At 51.7% G+C, this 24,445-nt stretch overlaps 1 protein-coding gene across 4 annotated transcripts in view; it reads left to right on the top strand.

The window, feature by feature from the left end:
* MYO18A (myosin XVIIIA) overlaps window positions 1-24,445 on the top strand; it is a 103,397-nt gene that overhangs the window by 8,136 nt on the left and 70,816 nt on the right. For all 4 annotated transcript variants that reach the window (XM_064367648.1, XM_012449317.3, XM_064367649.1 and 1 more), the window contains exon 2: window positions 2,680-3,759. In XM_064367648.1, coding sequence (XP_064223718.1) covers window positions 2,761-3,759 — 999 coding nt within the window. In that variant the 5' untranslated portion in view covers window positions 2,680-2,760. The remainder of the gene's footprint in view (window positions 1-2,679; window positions 3,760-24,445) is intronic.

Below are 24,445 nucleotides of genomic sequence, written 5' to 3'. Positions count from 1 at the left end.
AGCCAGGATTGGGTACGCATTATAGACAGAGAATTGGGTGTCTTGGTGGGACAGCATTATAGGCAGTTGGGTTCTCTATGGTTGGATTGAGGCCAAGATACTCTTGTTTGTCCCATCCAAGTCCCCAGGGTGGATTTATTTCATTTCTCCCCCAAGTACCCCTGGAGTTATCTTCTAAACCATCCCTTTAAGATGGTACAGGCAGTGGTGGGTGAGGTAAAAGGTGGCAGTAACAGCTGAAGATCCTACAACTCGGTTTATGGTAGGACTGTGCCATACCCCATGAGTATTCCGGAGGAGAGAGACTCCCCTTGTCATAGTGGAGCCCTGAGGAGACAATGCTGGCTGTCAGATACTCCTCCACCCCAAATCAGTCCAGACCTAGCTGGCCAAGGGCCCTTGCTGTGTACCTTTTGGGCGCTGGATTTCCTGTTTTCTAACTCCCAGGTACTGTGCATGTAGCATTTAGAACCAACACGTTCAGAGAGAACTTTGTTTTCCCAAGTACAAACTGAAGTCAGAGAGGGAAAAGGGTTCACACTAGGTACACAGAGATCTAGTGACTGGACCAGATGTCCCTTTTTTTTTTTTTTTGAGACAGAGTCTCTCTCTGTTGCCCAGGCTAAAGTGCAGTGGTGTGATCTTGGCTTACCGCAACCTCTGCCTCCCAGGTTCAAGAGATTCTCATGCCTCAGCCACCCGAATAGCTGGGATTACAGGTGTGTGCCATCACACCTGGCTAATTTTTGTATTTTTAGTAGCGACGGGGTTCTGCCATGTTGGCCAAGCTGGTCTCGAACTCCTGACCTCCGGTAATCCATCTGCTTCAGCCTTTCAAAGTGCTGGGATTACAGATGTGAGTGAATTTCTGACCTCAAGTGATCAGAAATTTCTGACTTCAAGTGATCCACCTGCCTCAGCCTCCCCAAATAATGGGGATTACAGGCATGAACCACTGCACTTGGCTTTGAATTATATTTCTTATGGACAGCACTGCTCTAGAAAGGAAATGAGTTGATATGCCAGGAGTGACATAAGTCAGGATGCTGGGCAGGGGGAAGCAATTAGCCATTGCACTGGGGCCTTTGGGAATTTCTGACCTTGATGCCTTCCTGAGCATTGTACCTGGGTTGAAGTGTGGTCCCTCTCAGTAGAATGGGGATCCTGGAGGGCTCTGATTGGTTGTGGGGGTGGGGCACACAGAGAGGAAAGGCCTGTCCAGGGCCTGGCAAGAGGCCATTACTAGAAAGGGTAAGTTTGTAGATCCTCTGTTTGAAACTCAGAGGCATAGGCTTTCAGAGAGAGAAAAATTCATTTGATTTCCAATTAGGTGGCATGGCCTATTTCTTCTTCTTGTTCCCAGCTGGTTAGAAGAAGAAAGGCTCTCTCAACTCTTTCCCCACCAGGCTTTTCTCAGTCCTGTCCCCAGTTAGAAGTGCAGGGGGGTGGGTAGGTTGGCGCCATGGTTGCACGTACTCTGGGGCTGGGTTTTTTCTTTCAGGAGACCACAGCTTTCTTCCTGGGGCTATATTTAGGTGTTGGTCTGGGGAAAAGGATGTGAATTTTTTAGGATCCTGTTTATCCAGCAGACCCTACCCCACCCCCACCTCACAGCTGTCGATTCTCTGGTCTGGAACTTCCCTTCCTTCCCTTGCTGCTTTACTTTGGTCACTCAGGCCCTAGAAAGAACTCAATATTTGCAATTGAATCCCAGCATCACCACTTATTAGCTGTATGACAACATATGCTTAATTTTCTGTGTCCCATTTTCCTCTTTCGTGCAGTGGAGATAATGATATCTACCTTGCAGGAATGCTGTGAGGCTCAAAGAAGATAGTGCATGTAAAGTGCCTGGCATTACGCTAGCAAGTGGTAGTCATTAAATAAATGTTGGTTCTTTTGAGGTCTTCTCTTAGGTGGTGGCTAAGGATGCTACTCTAGGGGTAACAGGCTGAGCAAAGAGCCCAAAGAATGGGATGTCTGTTGCTTAAATGAACATTGTCTGTGGGAGGTGATGGTACGCTGAGACCATTTCCTTTTCCCTTTGTGTTTGAATCTTTTTTTATTTTTATTTTGACAGGCTGGAGTACAGTGGTGTGATCATAGTTCACTGCAGCCTTGACCTCCTGGGCTCAAGAAATCTTCAGCTTCCAAGTAGCTAGGACTGCAGGCGTGCACCACCATGCCTGGCTAATTTTTGTAGAGATGGGATCTCACTATGTTGCCCAGGCTGGTCTTAAATTCCTAGCCTCAATCTTGCTTCAGCCTCCCAAAGTGCCAGGATTACAGGCATGAGCCACCCTGCCCAATCCGTGTTTGAATCTTGTCAGGTCCCAGGTTGACTTGAAATATCCTCTCACCAGGAGGTCAGGTCTCCCAGATACTACCTCCAGGTACACCTAAGTCTATCAAGGATTCAAGGAAATGACAGGCTTTGGAATCTGGGCTTTTACTGCCTTATCTGAACCTGAAGTTTCCTTATTTGTAAAATGGGGTAATAATAGTATCTACCTCTAGAAAGGTTGTAAGGATTAAATCAATGGAGACAATATTGGGTAAAGCAGAGTGCCTGGCACATAGCTAGCACCCAGAGGAGCAGCTGTATCATTCATTATGTCTGTACTGGAGACACATGAGGCTCTTTTTGAATAACTCTTCTCTCTCTGTTTCTGTTTGTAGCAGCAAAGTGGGGCACCAAGGCCCTCTGCTAAGGACTCATAATCCACTGGGGGTGCCACCCCTACAAACAGCACCCCCACCATGTTTAACCTAATGAAGAAAGACAAGGACAAAGATGGTGGGCGGAAGGAGAAGAAGGAAAAAAAGGAGAAAAAGGAAAGGATGTCAGCGGCAGAGCTCCGGAGCCTGGAGGAGATGAGCCTGCGACGTGGCTTCTTCAACCTGAACCGATCCTCCAAGCGTGAATCCAAGACGCGCCTGGAAATCTCCAACCCCATCCCCATCAAGGTGGCCAGCGGCTCTGAACTGCACCTGACTGACATTGACTCCGACAGTAACCGGGGCAGCGTCATCCTGGACTCGGGCCACCTAAGTACAGCCAGCTCCAGCGATGACCTCAAGGGTGAGGAGGGCAGCTTCCGCGGCTCGGTGCTGCAGCGGGCAGCCAAGTTTGGCTCACTGGCCAAGCAGAACTCACAGATGATTGTCAAGCGCTTTTCCTTCTCCCAGCGTAGCCGGGATGAGAGCGCCTCAGAAACCTCAACGCCCTCAGAGCACTCTGCCGCCCCCTCGCCACAGGTGGAGGTGAGGACTCTGGAGGGACAGCTGGTGCAGCATCCTGGCCCAGGCATCCCTCGACCAGGGCACCGATCCCGAGCCCCTGAGCTGGTGACTAAAAAGTTCCCAGCTGACCTGCGCCTGCCCCCCGTGGTGCCCCTGCCCCCGCCTGCCCTCCGGGAGCTGGAGCTGCAACGACGGCCCACTGGAGACTTTGGCTTCTCCCTGCGGCGCACAACCATGCTGGATCGGGGCCCCGAGGGCCAGGCCTATAGGCGGGTGGTCCACTTTGCTGAGCCCGGTGCAGGCACCAAGGACCTGGCCCTGGGGCTGGTGCCAGGAGATCGACTGGTGGAGATTAATGGGCACAATGTGGAGAGCAAGTCCAGGGATGAGATTGTGGAGATGATCCGGCAGTCAGGGGACAGCGTGCGGCTCAAGGTGCAGCCCATTCCGGAGCTCAGCGAGCTCAGCAGGAGCTGGCTGCGGAGCAGCGAGGGATCCCGCAGGGAGCCAGCCGATGTGAGTGCTTCCCTGGGCACCTGGGCTGAGCAGGGATGGGGAATGTGGGCCCCTCCTGCTGTTGTGCTTGGCCGGGTATTTGGGGTACCCAAGAGCTGCGATCAGAGCCTAGCAGTGTGTAAGTGGGGAAGCTGCGCTGCTCTCTGAGCCTGTGGGGAGCATAAGCTTAGGAGAAGGTGCCCCATACTCACCTTGTGAGGGTGCCACCCCTACAAACAGCACCCCAACCTAATGAAGAAAGGCAAGGACATTAAAGGAGTCATACTTTGTCTCTCTACCTTGTTCTGGGAGCTGAGGACAAGTCCGCAAAGGGTTATTACAGTAGGGTTCCCAGCAGTTTGGCCAGGCCTCATGGTTTTATGGTTCCCTCCAGTGTTCTGTGTCTGTTGGATTGACCTGACTGAATTCAGCGTAATGCCTTTCTCAAGGGTGCTGGGCTAGACCAAGCTCTGCCTGAACTTTAGCTGTAGCTCTGGAGCCCTCGAGAGAGGTCTGCTATTGGTTAGTAATTACTGTGAAAGTATTCAGCTTCTCCACTACAAGGACTGGTTAGGGGTTTGGGCACCATATTGCCTGAGTCCTAAATTGGGGCATGTAGGCTAACATGTCACTTCCAGGTATAAGAGACAATCTGGACAGTAAAATACAATATTTCCATGTTATTTAGATCTTGGGGATAAAAAAGACAAATGATTTCAAATTAGGGCTGTCATGGAACATCTGAGAGGTACAGCTGGTATGCTTATATCTTTGGAAAAGATGACCTCAGGCCACAGACTCCTCTTGCCCCTGAGTGAGCAAGGGAATACCAGGTGAGGCTGCAAAGAGGGCAGAGGCAGATCGCGGAGGACCTTGTAAGTCACAGTTGGAATTCAAATTTCATTCCAGTGAAATGGGACCATTGAAGGTTTCGAAGCAGAGGAGTAACTGGATCTAATTTATAAAGGTCCCTTGGACTCCAAGCATCTTTATTACCTCTCCTGGAAGGAGAAAAAGCGTGGACCCGGAAAAGCAAGAGGGATAAAAACTACACAGATAGTATGTCCTGACTGTCCCTGAGACCCCAGCTGCCAACCTGCCCACACAAAAAGAACAGCAGGAGGCACAGGGGCAGAGAGGTTTAGATCAGATGCAGGGGCAGATCTCCATGGCTCAACAAGCTCTTTTGATACGGTGGCTACATAGCAGTTTGAATGTCCTGCCTGGAGATAGTGCATGAAGGACAAGTTGTCCTCTGGCCATCTTCCCCTCCCAGCTGTGGGTTTTAGGACCATCCAGATCTGGCCCCTGCTGCCTGACCAACGCATGGCCTGGCCAGGACCTTTTGGTACTAAGTGACCAGCCAGTTGTGTCAAAATCAGAAATGGGAGGAAGTGCTAATGGAAGGAAATAGGCAGAGTCCCGGTCCCAGCTTTCTCCCAGGGAGGGGAAGCGGCTGCTAAGGATAACTACTCAACCCAGCAGCACCTTGGGCCTGAAGGGGGCGCTGGCAGTGGCAGGGTCAGACTGGCAGGAAGCCCTGCAGTTGGATTCCAGGCCTTCCTTTAACCTGGAGCTAGCTGGGTTTAGGCAGCTTTGCTAGTCGGGGAAGGATAATGAATGGGAGGAGGCCTGTGTGGAAGACCTGGACTCTTCATTCCAGAAGCACACATTGAGCACCTCCTATGTTTTAGCCACCAGGTTAGGCAGAACTCAGAGAACCACAAGGTAGAGGGGGAAGAACAAGGGAGAGGTCTTTATCTCAGAAGCAATGACTGTAACATGTTGCCATGCCTGTCTGCATGAGTTCTTCTGGGCTAACACTGCTTTTAACAGATGGAATTTTCTTCTAAAGAATGAATCCCCCAGGGGATTGTTGCCAGCTCCCTGCTGAACCACAGCAAGGCCTCTATGGGGCCCTGGGCCTGGCATCCCAGATGCTGTTTGATTTTCTCTTTATAGCACAGGGAACATCCTGGCATCTCACATTTCCTAGCTTTCCCTTCCCAAGTGGCTGCTGCTATCCCATCCCTGGGGAGGTAGATGGTTTAGCTTTGGAGGTCCTTGTGGATTCCAAGTTACAGCTGGTATCTCTGAAGTGCTGGCTCACTCTAGCTCCCATGGGGTAAGCCCAGCTGGTGCCCAGAGGACTTCTTCTCCCAGCCTCAGCCTGTGTCTTCTGCCAGGAAACATGGTAGCAAACTCCATCCCCATGTGTCTCCTAGAGCCATGTGGCAGGATAAGGGACACGTGGGCCTGAAAGAAGCCCAGTGTCTTCTCTCACCCAGGTAGGCGGTAGGGACTCATGCCACAATCAGAGAGGAGCAGGGTAAGCCCAGCGTTTCCAGCTTCCTGGACAGGCCTGGGAGTGGCGTGGGGTGCTCTAGCCTATTCCGTACCCTCAGCCTCTATCTCCTCCTCTTCCTTTTGCTCCTACTCCTGCTCCCTGTCTTGGCAGCAGTTCTGATCCTGGTTATGCACCAAGAGAAGTCTTCCCGCCTCCTCCAGACTCCTGGGAGGATACCCTGATGACTGTAGCCCCATGGGGACAGCTCCTACTGGCCACCCTGCCATCAGGCCATCCATCAACTGTGTCCACATATTGCCTGTCCCCAGGGAGCTCTGAGGGAGCTGACGAGACATCTGTTCTCTTCCTGCATGCAGATGGGGCCAGGCCTCCTGGCTCCCCTCCATGGCCTGTTTAGAAGGCTCCAGGGAGACACAGCCCCTTGGGTTTCTCTCTCACATGGTGTGTGTCCCGAATGCTGGGCTCACACCTTCATGTGTCCCTGTAGCTGCTAGATGAGGTTCCGTTGGGAACAGGGGTGAGCCACAGTGGTAGGGTAGACTTGGGACCTGGCAGAAATCTACCAGCAGGCCTGGGAGACCAGCATTTTCTTTTGCCATCTATCCTTCCACCAACCTGTCCATTAGGGAAGCGTTTTTTGAGCACTTACTGCATACTAGGCCCTGGGATCCAGCAGTGAGCCGCACATAATCGCAGCCCCAAGGAGCTCATAGTCTAGTGGGAGAGATGGTCTAGCAGCAGACCATGACAGTGCCCTCTGAGAAGCTCAGCCACAGGGGCCAGTCCTGGTGCTGGGGGTCCAGCAAAGGGGCTTCAAGTCCAGTCTTGTGGATGGGTCAGCGAAAGCTGACATCTGGGTGGTAGATGAGTGTAGGGGAGGCAAAAGGAAGGAAAATGCTGTCATAAACACATGCCAAGGCCTAAAGTTATGGCGAGAGAGTAACACACTTCAGGAATGAGGCTGGGAAATGGCGTGTGGGAAGGGAGTGTTGAGAGAAGCACTAGGAGGAACCCACGGGAGCCAGGTCACTGAGGCCCCTGTGAGCTGCACTGGGGACGGGAACTTTAACCAAAGGGCACTCAAGCAATTTAATCAGGGAGCAATAAGAACAGGTTTTAGGAAATCGCTCTGGCTCTTATGGAGCATGCTCTAGGGCGTAACAAGGTTGGCTGTGGGGAGAATGGTGAGGGAGTGATTGTGATCCCAGGAGAATGGATGGAGGCTGGGACTCAGGTAGAGGCAGGGGGATGGAGAGCCATCTCAGACTCGAGCAACCTCGAGCAACGAAGGCAGACTTACTCTGGGGTCTCGGTGACCCACTGGTAGTGACCTGAGGGAGAGGAAGGGTCAAGTGACTGACTGCCAGAGTACTGGGAAGATGCTACGTTCTTTCCCCTTTGATTCCTCAGGGAAAGTTATTGGGGGGGCATCTGTATTTGGATCAATTACTCTTAAGTTTGCTGAAGGCCAAGTGTTTCCTGAGTCTGGTGAGGTTAGGAGAGGTGTTGGTAAAGTTGAGGATCTTAAAACCCAGTTGGATCAAAATTCCCTCCTCTACTTCCACAAGTCTGGATGGGAAAGTCAGGGCCCATTGAGAAGGGGCAGAGGCCAGGCTGGAGACTCAGGCCTTGGGGAGGAGAAGGCAAGTCTGTTCAGTTTGTATCCTCAGTGGGTCCATCCTGGGGGAGGACAAGTGCAGTCCCTTAGGACTAGGCATGTCCTCCTACATCGGGGAGTACAGGACCTCTCTGCTGAGCTCAGAAAAGCCCACCCAGCTACACCCTGGCCAATGTGGTTGTCCTGTCATGAAGAGCCAGAGGTGCTGGCTGGAAAGCAAGGCCTCCCTGAGCATTTTTTTTTTTTTTTTTTTTTTGAGACAGGGTCTCACTCTGTCACCCAGGTTGGAGTGCAATGAGGCAATTTTGGCTCATGAGCTCAAGTGATCCTCCCGCCTCAGCCTCCTGAGAAGCTGGGACCATAGGCACACACTACCATGCCTGGCTACGTTTTTGTATTTTGTTTTTTGGTTTTTTTTGACAAGGAGTTTCACTCTTGTCGCCCAGGCTGGGGTGCAATGGTGCGATCTTGGCTCACAGCAACCTCTGCCTCCCTGGTTCAACAATTTTCCTGCCTCAGCCTCCTGAATAGCTGGGATTACAGGTGCCTGCCACCATGCCTGGCTAATTTTTGTATTTTTAGTACAGACGTGGTTTCACCATGTTGGTCAGGCTGGTCTCGAATTCCTGACCTCAGGTGATCCACCTGCCTTGGCCTCCCAAAGTGCTGGGATTACAGGTGTGAGCCACTGCGCCGGCCTAATTTTTGTATACTTTAATGAGGACAGAGTTTCACCATATTGCCCAGGCTGGTCTCAAACTCCTGAGCTCAAGCTATCCGCCCACCGTGGGGCTCCCAGGTGCTGTGATTATAGGCATGAGCCACTGCACCTGGCCGTCCCTGAGCTTTTGAGGATGTGGTGGGAAGGGAGAGGGGATCTTTAAAGAAAGGCCTACTACTCCCTCCCAGCCAAGTCTAGTCGCTGTGATAGGAGTACTTCTCCTGGTGGACCTTGAGGTTGCTAGTCAAAGATTTTAGTGTGTGGGGTGAAGGTTCTAGTCAAAGGCTTTCAGGCTGTTGGGTTCCTCATGAGGTTGCCATGTTCATGTAAACCACCTCCATGCTCAGGCGGGTCTGGGAGAGGGCATGTTACAGTGGAAAGAGCATGGGCTCTAAGGTCTAGAGCATAGGCAAGGTCTAAAAGGTAGCCTGCCCTCACCCCTTCCTGTCCTGGAGCCAGAAAGACCTGGGTTTGGGTTTTGCCAAAGTTATCAAACCTTTCAGAGCCTCAGTGTTCTCTTTTCCCTCAATAAATATTTAGTGAAGGTGACCTAAGGACTGGGCACTGTGCTGGCACTGGGGGATTAAATAAATAAAATATAATCTTTCCTTGAGGAAGGGTAGACCTAAGTAAAGAAATGCAAAGCTGCTATCGCAGAAGTCTGTGCAGACATACAGTGGGGCAGGAAAGAGGAAGTTCTGCCTAGAGGGAGGGGTGGCAGTCAGGAGAGGCCTCCTGGTGGAGTTGACCTGTGATCTCTATAAAATGGGCCTATTCTGTCCTCCCAGAGTTTGGGAAGGTTAAGTTGGAGAAGGATGCATACCCAATGAATTCACTCCACTTATCTCTGAGAAGCAGAATAGAATTGCAGGCCAAAGGGAGACTTACTTTTTATTCTATTCTATATACTCTATTTTGTGGGTCTTTATATGAGATAAGCATGTTTATGTTGGGCAAGTTGGCAAGTGGTAAATGCTTAGGAACATTAGTGCCCTTCCCTTCCCTCTGCTCATTCTCTCAAGCCATCCAGGGAGGGTAATTTTGCAGCTGCTTTACTTAATCCATCCTAGTATTCACGCATCCTTGCTCCTGAGGTTTTCTGAATAATGGAGACTCCTGATGCTTTCATCTAGACTTTTCCTGTAGCCCTAGCCTTACAGACAGCCAGCTGAAGGGAGAGATGGGCTTCTGGGTGCTTCCTATCCTTTCCTAGCTTATTAGAGGCCAGCTTCTCAGGCCTGCAGGCTTGGCCGTCAGTGACCCTGCAGGAGACCAGCAAGTCAGGGTTGCCTGCATCTAGGAGAAGGGCAGGAGAGCCCTTTTGCTGTAGGGGAAGCCCTAGGCCCCTGGGTGGAAACTGTATGAGCCTCATCAGCCTTGTCCCTAGAGTACCTGGCTGCTGCCAGGAGTGGGGCCTGCAGGACTCCAAGGGAAGATCAAAATGGTCATGCCTCCAGGTCTGCCGGGCGGGGTTTGGAGAACAGCACTGTGTGCTGCCTGGGCTCACTGTTCTAGAATGCTTCTGTTCCTGATTTTACTGCAAGTGATCCTTAAAGGGGTTTTTTTTTGGTTTTGTTTTGCTTTTGGTTTTTGGTTTCTGTTTTTCTTTTTAAACAGGAAATTTTTACTTCATTTTGTGCCAAAGCTTCAGGCACCCCTGGCATCTGAGTCTCGCCATGTGAGAACCCTGGCTTGAGGGCTCAGTGAGCAACCCTAACTAAGTCCTTTGGTAATGAAGGGCCAGGGGTCAGGTGTCAAGGGCACGGGAAGTGGTGGGTGAAAGGTGTTTGGGATTGTCCGTCCTGGATTAGTGGGGTACATGGGACTGTCAGGGTGGAGCAGTGGACTAGATCATTTCTATCCCATCAGGTCTCCCTTCTCTGTCCCTGGAGGTACCATTCTGCCTTCTTCCTCATGAGATGCTGGATGAATTGCAGCCCTAGAATGCCCTGGCCACCTAGCCCATGGGTGGTGGGCACAGTGCCCAGACCGCATTGACCTGAGTGTGGGTACATGGCATGGTCATTGGGTGCTTTTGCAGGCACAGCTCAGAGTCTTGGTGTGGGGGCAAGGTCTAAGAGGTAGCCTGCCCTCCTGTCCCTTCCTGTCCTGGTCCCTTTCTGCCTGCCCTGACACCCCAAGTCACCCTGCCCTCTGCTCCCTTCCAGTCTCTCTTATTTACATTGGAATGATTCTGGAAAATACCAGATATGCAAACACACTGACTGGGGGTGGGTGGGGAGTGGGGTGAAGGGGAGTGTGTGGCGGGTGGGAACACAAGTATTTTAAAAATGCTGCAAATCTCTACAGCGTTTCCCAGAAACCACAGGCACGCGCTGCCCGCCAGCAGGGCTCCCGCCACCCCACTGCACTAAGCTGCTGTATTCTCACTGCACTCTTGGGGTGGATAACAGCATGGGAGGGGTGGTGGGGACTGGTGACCCAGCCGAGGTGAGGGCTTCCCTGCTGCCTGGGCCGGCGGCCTGGCGCCTCCATTGTCAGTCCTGGGCAGCGGGTACGAATGTGCCCCAGGCATCTGGCAGCACTGTGGGCGCCCACCATGCCAGCCAGCCACTGCAAAAGAGTGGCGTTTTCAGGGCCCCCACCTCTGCTGTGCAGTTTGACAGGGGGCAGCCAACTCAAGAGTCCCACATGGTGTTTGGCAGCAGCTTCTGTCCTGTTAAATACAGGGGACAGTGTTAGCAAAGCTTATTTTTTCAGTTGTGGGCTCTAGTTTGGTTGGGAAACTATTTCCTTAGACCTGGGTCACCCCTCGGACTCCCTTAATCTCCCGCCATATGTTCTCCAGAATCAGGGCGTGGCGTTCTGCGCTGGTGCGCCTTGGCCTAGTTGCTTTGCTCAGACTCTGGGCCGGGGCAGGATGTCGGGTGTTTGCTGGGTGTTATCTGTAGCGCTTAGTATGGTGCACAGTGCAGACATGCACCCTAGGTGGTGTTTAATTGATCTGGGTAAGACTCAGCCGAGGCAGGGCACAGTGGCTCACACCTATAATCCCAGCACTTTGGGAGGCCGAGGCGGGCAGGTCGCTTGAGCCTAGAAGTTTGAGACCAGCCTGGGTAACATGGCAAAACACCATCTCTGCAAAAAATGCAAAAATTAGCCGGAGGTGGTGACGCACACCTGTAGTCCCAGTTACTTGGGTGGCTGAGGTGGGAGGATCCCTTGAACCTGGGAGGTTGAGGCTACAGTGAGCCATGATTATGCCATTGAACTCCAGCCTGGGAGACAGAGCAAGAGCCTGTCTCCAAAAAAAAAAAAAAAGACTCAGCTTAACAGAAATGCCGTGGGGGAAGGGCATGGAAAGTTCTGGCGAGGTGAGGATCATGCCTAACGTTCACTGTAGGTTAGGTGCTGTTCTCAGTGTTTTACATATAGTAGCTTATTTAATTTTCTCAACAACCCTTTGAAGGAGGGATCATAACAACCTGTTTTAAAGATGAGGGAACTGGATTACTGAGAGGTAAAGTTAAGCAAATTGCATAAGGTTGCACAGGTGACTCATCAGGACTTGAACTCGGGCCATCAGCTCTTGACTAGTCTGCTGTATAGGGGAGAAGAAGGCAGTTATCTGGATATCCATAGATGTCCATTGCCCAGCTGAGACCTTCTGACTCCTGCTGCCCTGTCACTAAAAGCCTCTTCAACTCCTTGTTGTCCTTCTGGAAGGGAAGCCAGGAGTGGCAGGCCACTCTTGCACTGTGGCGATGTGCTGCAGAAGGGTGTGACCACTGCTCTCAGTGTCTCCTGGAGGGTTAGCCAGAGGAAGTAAGCCCAAGTGGCAGCGGGCAGGATTCGCTCTTGCAGGAGCTGGGAGAGGGAAGGGTGGCAGAGGGACGCCTTGAGAAGAGAAGCGGCACCTGCCTTGGCAGCGTTTGATGTGGTCCCCAGGAGTGGAGGACCTTATGCTAGATCTGGGAGTCTGGGATGTTGCCCCTCTCACCTTTTTGGTCCATTCTGGCATGTTAGTGCTGATCTCCATAGCACTTGGGGTGACAGGATCCCTGTATTGTCACCTCTGACCAAGAGCGGGCTTGCCGGGTTGCTCGGGCCGCACTGTTGTTTCCTCTGTGTGTTGTGGAAAAACAGTGGCGGAGCACAGCCTGGCGGAGCGCCTAGCAGGGGTGGGAGCTATGCAGGCTTCTCACTGGTCTATCCTTGAGCTCCTGCTATTCCTATTGTCTGTAGCCCCTTTCCCTGCCCACCCTGTACACTTCTACACACATTGGCTTCAATTTGAATGTCACTTGTCCCTGATCTTCCCAGACCATGTCAGGTCCCCACCCTGGCAGCACCCCAGGCTCCTCATAGCATTCACAAGATGGTAATTACTGAGTTATCTTACTCATTCTCCAGTGCTGGAGCACTGCTTGAGGGCAGAGGTTATTTGTTGAAGGAAAGAAGATGGTTCTGTAATCAAGAACTGGTTTCTCATTCTCTCCATTCGGTCTTCCAGACCAGAACCAAAACTTGAGCTTAGTTTTGATTCCTGGACCCCTCCTGCTCCAGCTGGTCTGGTGACTTGTGTCTAGGACCTTAGCATGTCCCAATTCCACCCATGGAATGTTTCTTGCATGCCTGGGGCCTGGCATCTCTCACAGAAGTGGAGGAGAGGCAGCTCTGTGGGTGTCCAGGAGCAGGAGCCTGGGAAGGGGGGCTCCTGGGGACAGTCTGCCTCCTGCCCCCGCACCAGAGCCTGCATGAAGGTGCCAGGCTTGGGTGAGAAGAAGATTCAGGGTTACATGGAGGCCACACGGTGTCTGGCCCAGTCCTTGGAGGAATGCGCCCGTCTCACTGGCTGCAGGTCTCTGAGGGCTGGAATGTGGCCTGGTGGGGCTCAAGGCTTCCTCTTCCTTTCTGCTGCTCTCCCTGAACTGCCTTCCTGCTGGAATGTTGGCAGGCTGGGAATTTTCACAGCAAGGTTCTTGCCCAGTCACAGCAGTGGATTCCAGCTGGAGCCTGGGGACAGCTCCCATATGTTCTTACCAGGAAGGGGAGGGTGGGTGCTAAGGCAGCCCCAGTTGCTCTGCTCTTGGGGCCCAGGCTCAGCTCCTGTCCCTTCTGGGAGACAGTTTTGGTTCCTGGAATCTTTTCCCTCTGACTGGCCTTGGTGACTTGTCTGTAGGACCTTAGCATGTGCCCACTGTGCCAGGTCAGGAGGAACCTGGGCTTCTGGAGCTGTAGGGCTCAGGAGAGGGAGTGGGAGCTCCACCTCTGTGAGGCGAGAACGAGGCTGGTCGAGTCCCACAAGGCCTCGCTGCCTCCTGTGTGAACATGAGTCAGGGAGGGGAGCCGCCTCAGATTCCATCCTCAGGTGGGGCCAGGCCTCTGGACCCAGGTTCTCTGGCTGCTGGGGCCACCCAGCCTCGGTTGGAGGTGGCCCTGCTGCATTCATCACGTGTGCCTGTCTTCTACTCTGTGGGTCCCCGACCTCCAGGGCCTGGTTTCCTCTCTTAGTGACCTTTCTGGCTCCTGTGCCCTTTGCCCCCTGATCTCATTTCTGCTGGCTCCTCCCTCCCACTCCCATTTCTGTAAGGAGCTGACTCACTTCCTCCCTCCTTCCCCAGCTCCTCTCACTGCCAGGCCCTGGGGCAAGCAGGGTCCACATAGGGCGGCAGGTTCCTCCTAGGGAGCTCTTCTTTGGCAGCAGGACTAAGGCTGCCCAGCCCTGGGGCAGAAGAGGGCTGCATGTGTGGTGGGAAGAGGCAGGGCTCTGGGCTGTAGGAAAGGCCAGATGTGGATGTCCCCGGAGCCTTGGTGCAATCAGGGTGGGATGTCAGGATGCCTTGATGAACACCTGCTTCGGGTCAGCCCCTGAGCCTGGTTCTGTGGAGAAGAAAGGCTGAAGATGCCACCCCTGTGATGAAGGAGCCTGTGCTTCTGCAAGGACAGAAGACATCTGCTGGAAGAGCCATCTCAGCCCTGGGTGGCATGGGCCAGAGGCCAAGCAGTGACAGCACTGTCAGGCAGCGTGAGACTGTCATGACTCTCCGTGATACCCAGTTTTATGCCCGGCCCCAATACATCAAGGAGAAAGTATCTGGAGATTCCAGTAGAACCTTCCAGGGACATGGTGAGGGGAAGGGTCTAATACCATTCCATTATGTGGTTAGTTCTTCCTGCTGGGGGCCCTGCCTTCTGCTCCTGCCCCTCCCTCTCCTGTGGACTGCTTTGGTTGTGGAGCTGATTGTGGAAGCACTGGCCTCCAAGCAGTACAAGGTTTCCTCCCCAGCTGGGCTGGCATCATCTGCTTTGCCCTCCGCAGAGCTATCCAGGCTGTGGGAGCCAGTATGCCTGGCACTTCAGGCACGGGGGGAGGCCAGCCTGTGCTGAGACTGGCACAGCCTTGCCTCCTCGCAGCAGGCACCTAGGTTCCCTAAAGGACACAGGCACAGGGTGAGGTTGAGTCCCTGCTCACTTGGACATGCCTCAAGATCAATAGAGGCAAGTGGGAAACTGGGCCCCCTGCCTAAGAAGCCCAGGGGGACCACTGTGGCCTGTCTTCCCAGAATCGGTGACCAGCAAACATCCCTATTCCCCTCAGCACTTGGCTTTGCCTGGCAGAGCCCCCATTGCCCTGGCAGCCTGAGATCCTGGCCTCAGGATTTCTGAACAATAAAAGGGGTTTCTTGCTTAGGTGAGGTGAGGGGACAGGCAGGAATGAAGCCTTCTCTTAGGAGTACCAGCCTGACCACCTCACCCCAAATGCCCTTGCCCTCCATTGAGGGAGGTGAGCCACCCTGTGCAGGCACACCGAGGCCTGTCTACACGCTTCTCCCAGGGCTGCCTGATCACTCCTGCCTCCACCCATCATCACCTAACCTCAGTCTGGGGAAGAGAACCACAGAACGGGGCTCTGTGGCAGGACACCCAGCTTAGGAATGGCCTCAGTGCCACATACATGCTCGCTCGCTCTCTCTCTCTCTCTGCAGAATTTAGAATCGGTTGTCCTTTTCTCCCAGACCCCTCCAATTTCTGCTGTTTCCTTCTAGCTCTTACCTTCTCTTTCCAGGGGAAAATAGCTGGTTTCAAACCAGAGGACTTCGTCTCTGGGTGGGGAAAGCAGTTTTCCTGCTTCAATCAGGGCTTTGGGTTCCTCACCTAACCTGCTTGTCTTCCTTTGACGACTGATTTTGAGGTTTCTCTTCTGTGCCTCTGAAAGAGGGACCCATCCTATGAAGGGTCCTCTACCCTTTGTCCCGCCCATTTTCTTCAAAATGCCAGAACTACAGCTCTTATTGTTGCCATAGAAACAGATGCTTGTCAAACATGAAGTTGGTTGGAAGGGTTGGTTTAGGCTGCAGGAACTGCTTTCAGCTCGTCTGGGGAGGAGAGAGGAGGAAGGCAACCTTGGCAAGGGCCTACAGGGCAGGAGTTGCTTGTGGCTATGAAGGTGTTGTTAATACATTGCTAAGTGTTGGCTACAGCATGGCCTCTAGAGCCAGACTGCCTGGGTCTGAATCCTGGCTGTGCTGCCTACTGGCTGAGTGACCTTGGGCAAATTATTTAATTCCTCTATGTCTCATTTCCCTCATCTATAAAATGAGGGTAATGATAGTACTTTTAGTCCAGTGTGGTGGTTCATGCCTATAACCCTAACACTTTGGGAAGTTGAGCCAGGAGGATTGTTTGAGCCCAGGAGTTCGAGACTAGCCTGGGCAACATAGTGAGACAAGACCAGGCAATGTGGTGAGACCCCAATGTGGGATTTTATAGGCATGAGCCGCCACACTGGCCTAATATATAAATATGTATATTTAAAAAAATATATATAGGCCGGTGCGGCGGCTCATGCCTGTAATCCCAGCACTTTGGGAGGCCAAGGCAGGCGGATCACGAGGTCAGGAGATCAAGACCATCCTGGCCATAGTGAAACCCTGTCTCTAATAAAATACAAAAAATTAGCCAGGCGTGGTGGCGTGTGCCTCTAGTCCCAGCTACTCAGGAGGCTGAGGCAGGGGAATGGCTTGAACTCGGGAGACGGAGGTTGCATTGAGCTGAGACAGCCTCGTGACAGAGCAAGACTCCATCTCAAAAAAAAAAAAAAAAATTAGCTGGGTGTGGTGGTGTGCGCCTGTAGTCCCAGTTACTCAGGAGGCTGAAGTGAGAGGATTGCTTGAGCCCAGGAGTTGCTGCGGTGAGCCACGATTGCACCACTGCACTCCATGCTGGGTGACAGAGCAAGATCCTGTCTCAAACAGACAAGCAAACACAATATAATAGTGCTTTCCTTGTAAGGTTGTCTTGAGGGTTGCGTAGAGCAGTGCCTGAAAATAGTGTGTAGTGTCAGTGAGCATTGGCCAGGCACGGGGGTTCACACCTGTAATCCCAGTGCTTTGGGAGGCTGAGGTGGGAGGATCTCTTGAGGCTAGGAGTTCAAGACCAGCCTGGGAAAGATAGTGTGACTGCATGAAAAGTAAAAATATTAGCTGAGCATGGTGGTACATGCCTGTCCTAGCTACTTGGGAGGCTGAAGCAGGAGGATCGCTTGAGCCCAGGAGCTTGAGGCTTCAGTGAGCTATGATCATACCACTGCACTCCAACCCGAGTGACAGAATGAGACCCTGTTTCAAAAAAAAAAAAGTGAACATCATCATCATCATCATTATTAATCTGTCTCTGATACGTTGGGAAGCACTTGTGCCTGGTAGCTTGATACCCACAAGAATGTCACAGGTGCTGTTCCTGTTAATGGCTCAGCTCTGCTCATGGGGTGGATTGGGGGACTGCTTTATTCTTGTCCTCACACTGGTGCTTTTGCCCAAAGTGGGGAACAGGCTCAAGCTTACTCAGGCCTGCGCAGTAATCTTAGGGATTTCTTTGCTCGGAGTTTCCAATCTGGTCTGAAATTTGATTCCAGTTTTTAAAATTGTGCTGCTTTCTCTGTGACTCCCTCCAGTCAGATTCTTAGCTGATGGCAAGACCTTCGGAGTACCAGGTGTCTTTCTGCTTGTTTGTTTTCCATTTGGACGAACTCTCCCTACTTTTTGGTCTTTCTACAACTTATTTTGTTTCTTCACGCCTGTCTTGCTCCTGACAGCCCACTTAGATTAGGACTAAGCAGGAACTGAGGCATAGAACAGAGAGACAGTCCTGACCTGCCAGTTCCAGGGTCTGTTCTCTGCTCCTTCCACCACCCATATGAGTGTACCCAGACTTTCCCACTTGTAATTTTCAACTGTGGCAAAACCTCTCCAATGAAGTCCCTGCGATGGAACACAACAGTGGTCAGACCCGCTGCTCTGTTCCTTTGCTCTTCTGTGGACGTGCGGCTGGGGGGCTTCTCTGAGCCTCCTCTTCAGCATGTCAGGGATGTCAGAGTCCATTCTCCACCATGTTCTCCCCCTCCTACTCCTCATATTCTTCATCCAGCTGATGACACAGGGCGGTGTCCCATTATGGCCCTCACCAGTCCATGGCAGAAATCCTGCATGCCCTGGACGAGGCTTCACTGGCCTCATTTGCCCTTGAAAGTGCACGATTCTGTTGGGGCTTCTGTCTCTAGAGGAGTACTAACATCAGATAAGTCCTGCAGCAGGCGGCTTGGGGAAGCCCTCGGGCCACTGCATTCCAGATGTCTTACCCGTGCTTGGCCCAGAGACTGCAGAAACAAGGAACGATTGTGCAGGGCACTGAGGGGCTTTCTCCCAGGCCTGGGATGCCTCAGGGTGGGGGCAGGTTTCCATTCAGCCTTGGCTTCTGCTCCCAGCTGGGTATGAAATTGTGACTATAGTCCCCTCCTCCACCTCCTTTGGGGGCCCAGGGAACAAGGCAAGTCACGTGGGGACAGGAGTCTAAGCAGACTCTGGGGTGGGGAAGGGAGACAACAGCAGGTAGGCAGGGGCATCACCTGAAGGAGGCACTGGCAGAGGGACCAGGACACCCTGAAAGGGAACCTCTAGACCAGACCTGCCCAACAGAACATTCTGCAGGGATGGAAATGTTCTATAGTGCTGTCCAACTCAGTAGGAACTAAACCTTAAATTTTATTTGATTTTAATTTAATCAGAAGTATCCTCACTGTTTCCATTTAACTGGAATTGTTTTTGGAGACATGGTCTTATTCTGTTGCCCAGGCTAGAGTGCAGTGGCACCATCACAGTTCACTGCAGCAAACTCTTGAGCTTAAGTGATCCTCCCACCTCCCCCTCCCAAGTAGCCAGAACCAGACCTGGCTAATTAAACAAAATTTTTTTTGTAGAGACTGTCTCACCGTGTTGCCCAGGCTGGTCTTGAACTCCTGCCTCAAGCGATCTTGCCACCTAGGCCTCCCAAAATGTTGGGATTATGGGCATGAGCCACCATATCCCGCCAACTTCAATTTGAATAGCCACTCATGGCTAGCAGCTACCGTATTAAACAGCACAGCTCAACAGCTCCCAGAAAGAAATGGTGGGGTGTTTTTGAAAGTTTGTCTCCTCCTTCAGAGTCCCGCTGGTGAGGCAGGGGATGGTCATTTCCTCTTCCTCTCAGGAAGGAAGATCTGTCCTCTTTGGCAATTTCTACACTTCACCAGCTCTGGAATCCTGATGCCCCAGGGCCAGCAGGCCCCTGTCCGTGTGCCGACACAACTGGGGCAGTGCTTCCTTACTTCACCTAGCGTGTCTTCTGCCCAGCTTTGTAGCACACAGGTGCTCACATGCCCCAGAGGATTTTGCCCAGGCTCCTAATGCGGAGGTGGTGGGTTGGTAGGCAAGGTAGAGGCGTTTGCTTCTTCCTGTTACTATGGACATACTGTTAGTGCTTTATTTTTGTTTCAAAGCGTTCTAGAAACAGGCCCAATAGGGGCTCCAGAGGTGAGCACACAGATTCTCAAATATTTATTGGATGTCCAGTGTTTGGAGCAGCCTGAGGCTTGTCTACAGGAACCTCTCTGACTTTGAGAATAAGCACCACAGGCCTCCATCTCTCACACCCAGGAAGACCTTACTGATATTTTATTTAAATTGCTCTGGCTGACCCTTAAGCTGACTTTCTTTTCTTTTCTTTTTTTTCTTCTGTGGATTAGAGAAGAGTTGTCATTTATATGAAAAAGAGAACAATGCTTCATTATGCTTATCCCCTCGTGTCTGCCAGAGGGGGTGGGGAGGAGAACATGGTTGTGGTGCATTTAGGAGACCCAGAAGTGACCCAAGTCCTGATGAGATTTGGGGCAGGGCTGTGGAGGATTTTGGGAAACCATCCTCAAGGCTGGCTCTTGGCTTTGGGCCTTGGGAGAAGCTTGACAAAGCAGAGGCAATTTGGAAATCCCCGGGGGCCATAAGGAAATCCCCAGCAGCTGAGAGACCTCAGAGAGCAGCGGGCCTACTGCTGCCCAGTCAGGTGGTCCCCGCAGTGGGCCGCACCTGCCTTCCTAGTCTTCGTGTACTGACTCTGGGTCTTGGTAGACAGCACAAGCCCAGGCGTCCCTGCTTGGGCTCTGTGCCCGAAAAGGTGTAGTAAAACCGATGGGGTGTGCCAATGCAGGGACTGGGGGGTGTAGGGGCTGAGGGTGGTGCCAGAGCCCCAAGCCTCGGTGACCACTTCTGGGGCAGTGATCTGTGGCTCACTGTCCCATGCCCAGTGACCTTCCTGATTGCTTGTCCTGGGCCCCTCCCTACAACAGATTCAAGGCGTTCCTGGCGTCTTTGACCTTGTACTCTTGTATTCGATAAGCATCAGTTCCTACATATAGCAGGCATCCATCAATAAGCATTTACCGAATGTCTGCTATATGTAGGAACTGTTCTAGGTTCTGGGGATAGAGCGGTGATGAAAACAAAGTGGGTGCCGAGTTCATCACTGCCTCTTCTTGCCCTGAGCATCCTGGGGACGACGAGAGGCCATCTTGCCGCCGCAGCCCCCTCGGGCCAGAGCTCCCCCGGGACGCCTCCTAGGGGCGGGGCCCGGAGGCCGGCCTGGCGGAGGTGAAAGCCCGCGGCCTGGGTAGAGCGGGAGTATTGATGAGAAGGGGGCGGCCGCCCTCTGCCGGGCACCAGTGGGACTGCAGGGCGGAGCTTCCGGGGCTCCAGACGCATGTGCCGGGCCGGGCCCCGCCCAGGCTCCGGCGGGCTGTGGGGCTGACTGGGGAAGTGCGGGTTGTGGCGGGCGCCTGGGACTGACTCCGCCGTCACAGACCCTGACCCATGCGGAGGGTGCTGAGTGGCTGGGGCGGCCCTGGGCGTGCACCGTTGGTCACTTCAGGTTTCCTCTCAGCTCTTCTTCTCCTTCCTGAGACCATCCCTAGGCTTCTTCAAGGGAGTCTGCCCCCTAACACTTCAGAATCTGCTGGCCGTCGACACCCGGTAGAATTTAATAAAAAATCTTGGCACCTCAATACCAATCACTGTCTCCTAACACTGCTGTTTCATACGAGATGAGATTTTGTTACCCACAAACACAAAGGAATAAAGGAGAATTCCTCCCAAGAAAGGGAAGGCACTCCTGCGCTGGCATTTTCTTTGAGACAGGTGTAGACTCTAGTACTGGCCCTAGGGCTGGTGCTGAGGACCTCTGAAGTGATCATCCAGGAAGTGCACCTGCCACCCTAGTGGTTGGGCCCTCCCACCCCAAGGGCAAGTGCTCCAGGCCAACAGGACTCTCCCCAGCTTCCCAAATAAAGAGTTCTGTTAGTGACACTTTACACATGGCAAATGTGATTTGTAATACAAAGATCATCTAATTAGTACCCATTTATGGCAACGGTGCTTATAGACTTTTTTTTTTTAGAAGTTTTGATTTACAGAGGAACTAGAGGGACAAATGGGGTCAGGGAAGTATTCTTTTGTTAGGATCTATTTTGTTGAGATACTCCCAAGCTTAAAACCTTAGCATCTTCCTTTCCTTTTCTCAATCTCCACCCCCACCCGCTTGTGCCCATTTCCCATCCTCCCACAAATAGTCACCAAGTCCAGCTTATTTCTCTTGCATCACCCTCTCTTCTCCATCGACTGCCAGAATCCTAGGTAGACCCTCCTAATCTCTCATCTGGCATCACCTTTTACCTTGACTTCCTTTTTTTTTGGTCACCAGGCTACAGTGCAGTGACATGGTCATAGCTCACTGTAACCTATAACCTTGAACTCCTGGGCTCAAGATCCTCCCACTTCAGCCTCCCAACTAGCTGAGACTACAGGTGCACCCTGGCTAATTTTTAAATTTTTTGTAGATGGGGTGTCTCTGCATTTCCCAGGCTGGTCTTGAACTCTGGGTCTGAAGTGATCCTCTCACCTCTGCCTTCCAAAGTTTTGGGATTACAGGTGTGAGCCACCATGCCTGGCTACCTTGACTTTCTAATGTTCTTTCACCTTCTAGCCTCCTTTCTCTTCCTCTTGCATCCTGTTAGCTCAGATTTTTTTTTTTTAAGGCAGGGTCTCTTACTCTGTCATTCAGGCTGGATTGCAGTGGTGCGATCACGACTCACTGCAGCCTTGACCTTCCCTGGGCTCGGGTGATCCTCCCACTTCAGGCTACCAAGTAGCTGGGACCACAGGCATGCCACCACCACGCCCAGCTAATTTTCGTGTTTTTTGTAGAGACGGGATTTCACCATGTTGCCCAAGCTGGTCTTGAACCCCTGAGCTCAAGCAATCTGCCTGCCTTGGCCTCCCAAAGTGCTGGGATTATAGGAATAAGCCACATGCCTGACCTGCTCAGCATTCTTAAAGCACAGGTTAAATCATGCCCTGTTACTCTCCAGAAACTTGTTGGGCCTCCCATTGTTTTCCAGGCAGGTGGTGGTGTGTAAGGAGTCAGGCTCTGAATTCAGATCATCTGGCCAGTCTTAACCCCTGTAAACCCCGCTTCCCCATTCCACAATTCCCCTTTTCGTTACCTCGCAGGGTTTTGAGAGGAAAACCAGTAGCACTGTGCCTAGCCCATGGCTAGTGCGCGGTGTGTGCCTTCTTGTTCCTTAGACTGCCCACCTTGCTTTCATCTCAGGTAGAGCTCTTTCAGTTGCGAGCAACAGAAAGCCCAGCTCAACTGGCTTAAAAAGAAGATACGCATTAGCACCAATATCTGAAAAGTCCGACAGTAGAACTGGCTACAGGCCCAGCCTTATCTGGAAACGTTATTAGTGTGACTAGGACCTGAACTTTTCTGTCTCTCACCCCATCTTCTAGGCAGGCTTGATCCTCAGACAAGTAATGGCAAAATGTCACAGCCCTAAGTTCAAGTTGCTTGGAGAGAGAAGTATAACTCTGAATAATCCCAAAGTTTCATTATGTGTCCTTGAAATTAATTGCGTCGCACACCCTCCATGAACCTATGGCCTGAGGATATGATATTCTTATTGGCCAGGGCCAAGTCATGTGCTGGGGTGGGTCCCCAGAGGGAAACTGGGGTGCTGTAATCAGAGGATGGAGGAATGGGTGGCTGGCAGCAGAAATAACACATGTCCACTACACCACACACCTGCTTGATTTGAGACCCAGCTTCCTTCCCAGCTTTAATCCCTCCTTGCTTTCCTATATGTGTCGTACGTTTCTTTCAGACTTACTGTTCACATCTCATGCTTTCCCACCTCTTTGCCTTTTATTTATTGTATTGTATTTTTTTTTTTTTTTTTGAGACGGGGTATTGCTCTGTCACCCAGGCTGGAGTGCAGTGGAGCTATCTCAGCTCACTGCAACCTCTGCCTCCCGGGTTCAAGAGATTCTCCTGCCTCAGCCTCCCAAGTAGTTGGGATTACAGGTGCATGCCACCATGCCTGGCTAATTTTTTTTTTTTTTTAGTAGAGACGGGATTTCACCATGTTGGCCAGGCTGGTCTCAAACTCCTGACTTCAGGTGATCCACCCACCTCAGCTTCCCAAAGTGCTGGGATACTGGTGTGAGCCACCATGCCCTGGCCCCTCTTTGCCTTTTCTTACACTACTTCTTCACCCTGAAATTCCCTTCCTACCTCATTGCCACATTATAACATTTCTCTCTTTCATTGGCCTAGCTCCAAGCTGTCTGTAAGCTGTCTGCCTAATTCTCTAACTGGAACAGATCTTTGCCTCTGAACTTCCCTAGATGGTTCTTGATGTCCCTCTTGGAGCACTGAGCACATTCTGACTTGAATTTTAATTCTCGGAGTACCTTTGTTAACCCCTCTGCTGTTCTGTACATTTTTTGAAGTCAGGAAGTATTTAGTTGAAAACAAGAACTAAATCACCTTCTTTCACTCAGTCACACAAACATGCCTCATACTGTCTCTGAGCAGGACCCAGTGCTAGGTGAGTGCTGGGGTACAGCAATGAGCAACACACAGCGTCTGCCTCAGGAAGCTCAGTCAGTGGTGGGGAAGCTGAAAAAGAAGCAGGCATGGTGCTTCCCCAGTGTTTACCTTGAGGTATTACAGTTCATGGCTAGTTGAATAAGTGAACAACTTCCTCCAGCCCTCAGAGCCTCTTATCCGGCCTGCCCCCAGCTCTGCTAGGCCACTCTGCCTGGTCAAGTGCCTGAAACAGAGCCAAGGACCTTAAACTCACCCACGCCACCAACATGGAAGAGCAGAGCAGTTGAAGTTGTCACCTCCCGGGAAGATCCCCTTGTTCCTCACTCTGTTCCAGCCCACTTATTGTGCAGGCACTGTTCAGATCAGTCGGCTAAATCCATATGGATTTTCCTGGAACACCTGTTGTGTGCCTCGTGCTGGGGGAATGGGATGGGATATAAAGGAAGTAGGAAGTGGTCCCAGCTCTCCAGGGAGAGCAGGCTTAAACATTCAACATGAATCGATTATCATTCAGAACATTAGTTATGCTGTATAGTCATGGCACATGGACAGTACACTTCAATAAATTCAACTATATGGTTGTATAAGAAACTATATTACTGTAGTCTAAAATTATAAAAATTATATTTTGTGTGTTTTTACTATATGCTGTACATGGCTATTATGCTTTCCTGCAGCTATATTCTATCAAATGGCATACCCAAAAGCCATGTGTACAATACTTTGTGAGTAGTTTAGGGGGATTTTCAGGAGTTTTGGACTAGATTCTATTTTTGCCTTACGTGCTGACTTTAGAATCTAACCCCTTATAGTGTGTGATTCCACTGTATATAATAGAGCA

The sequence above is a fragment of the Aotus nancymaae genome, unplaced genomic scaffold, assembly GCF_030222135.1.
Source record: "Aotus nancymaae isolate 86718 unplaced genomic scaffold, 86718_ANA_hifiasm-v0.15.2.pri h1tg000072l, whole genome shotgun sequence".
Classification (NCBI taxonomy): Eukaryota; Metazoa; Chordata; class Mammalia; order Primates; family Aotidae; genus Aotus; species Aotus nancymaae.
The sequence above is the reverse complement of the archived record's forward strand: the minus strand, read 5'-3'. Positions and strand labels throughout refer to the sequence as shown.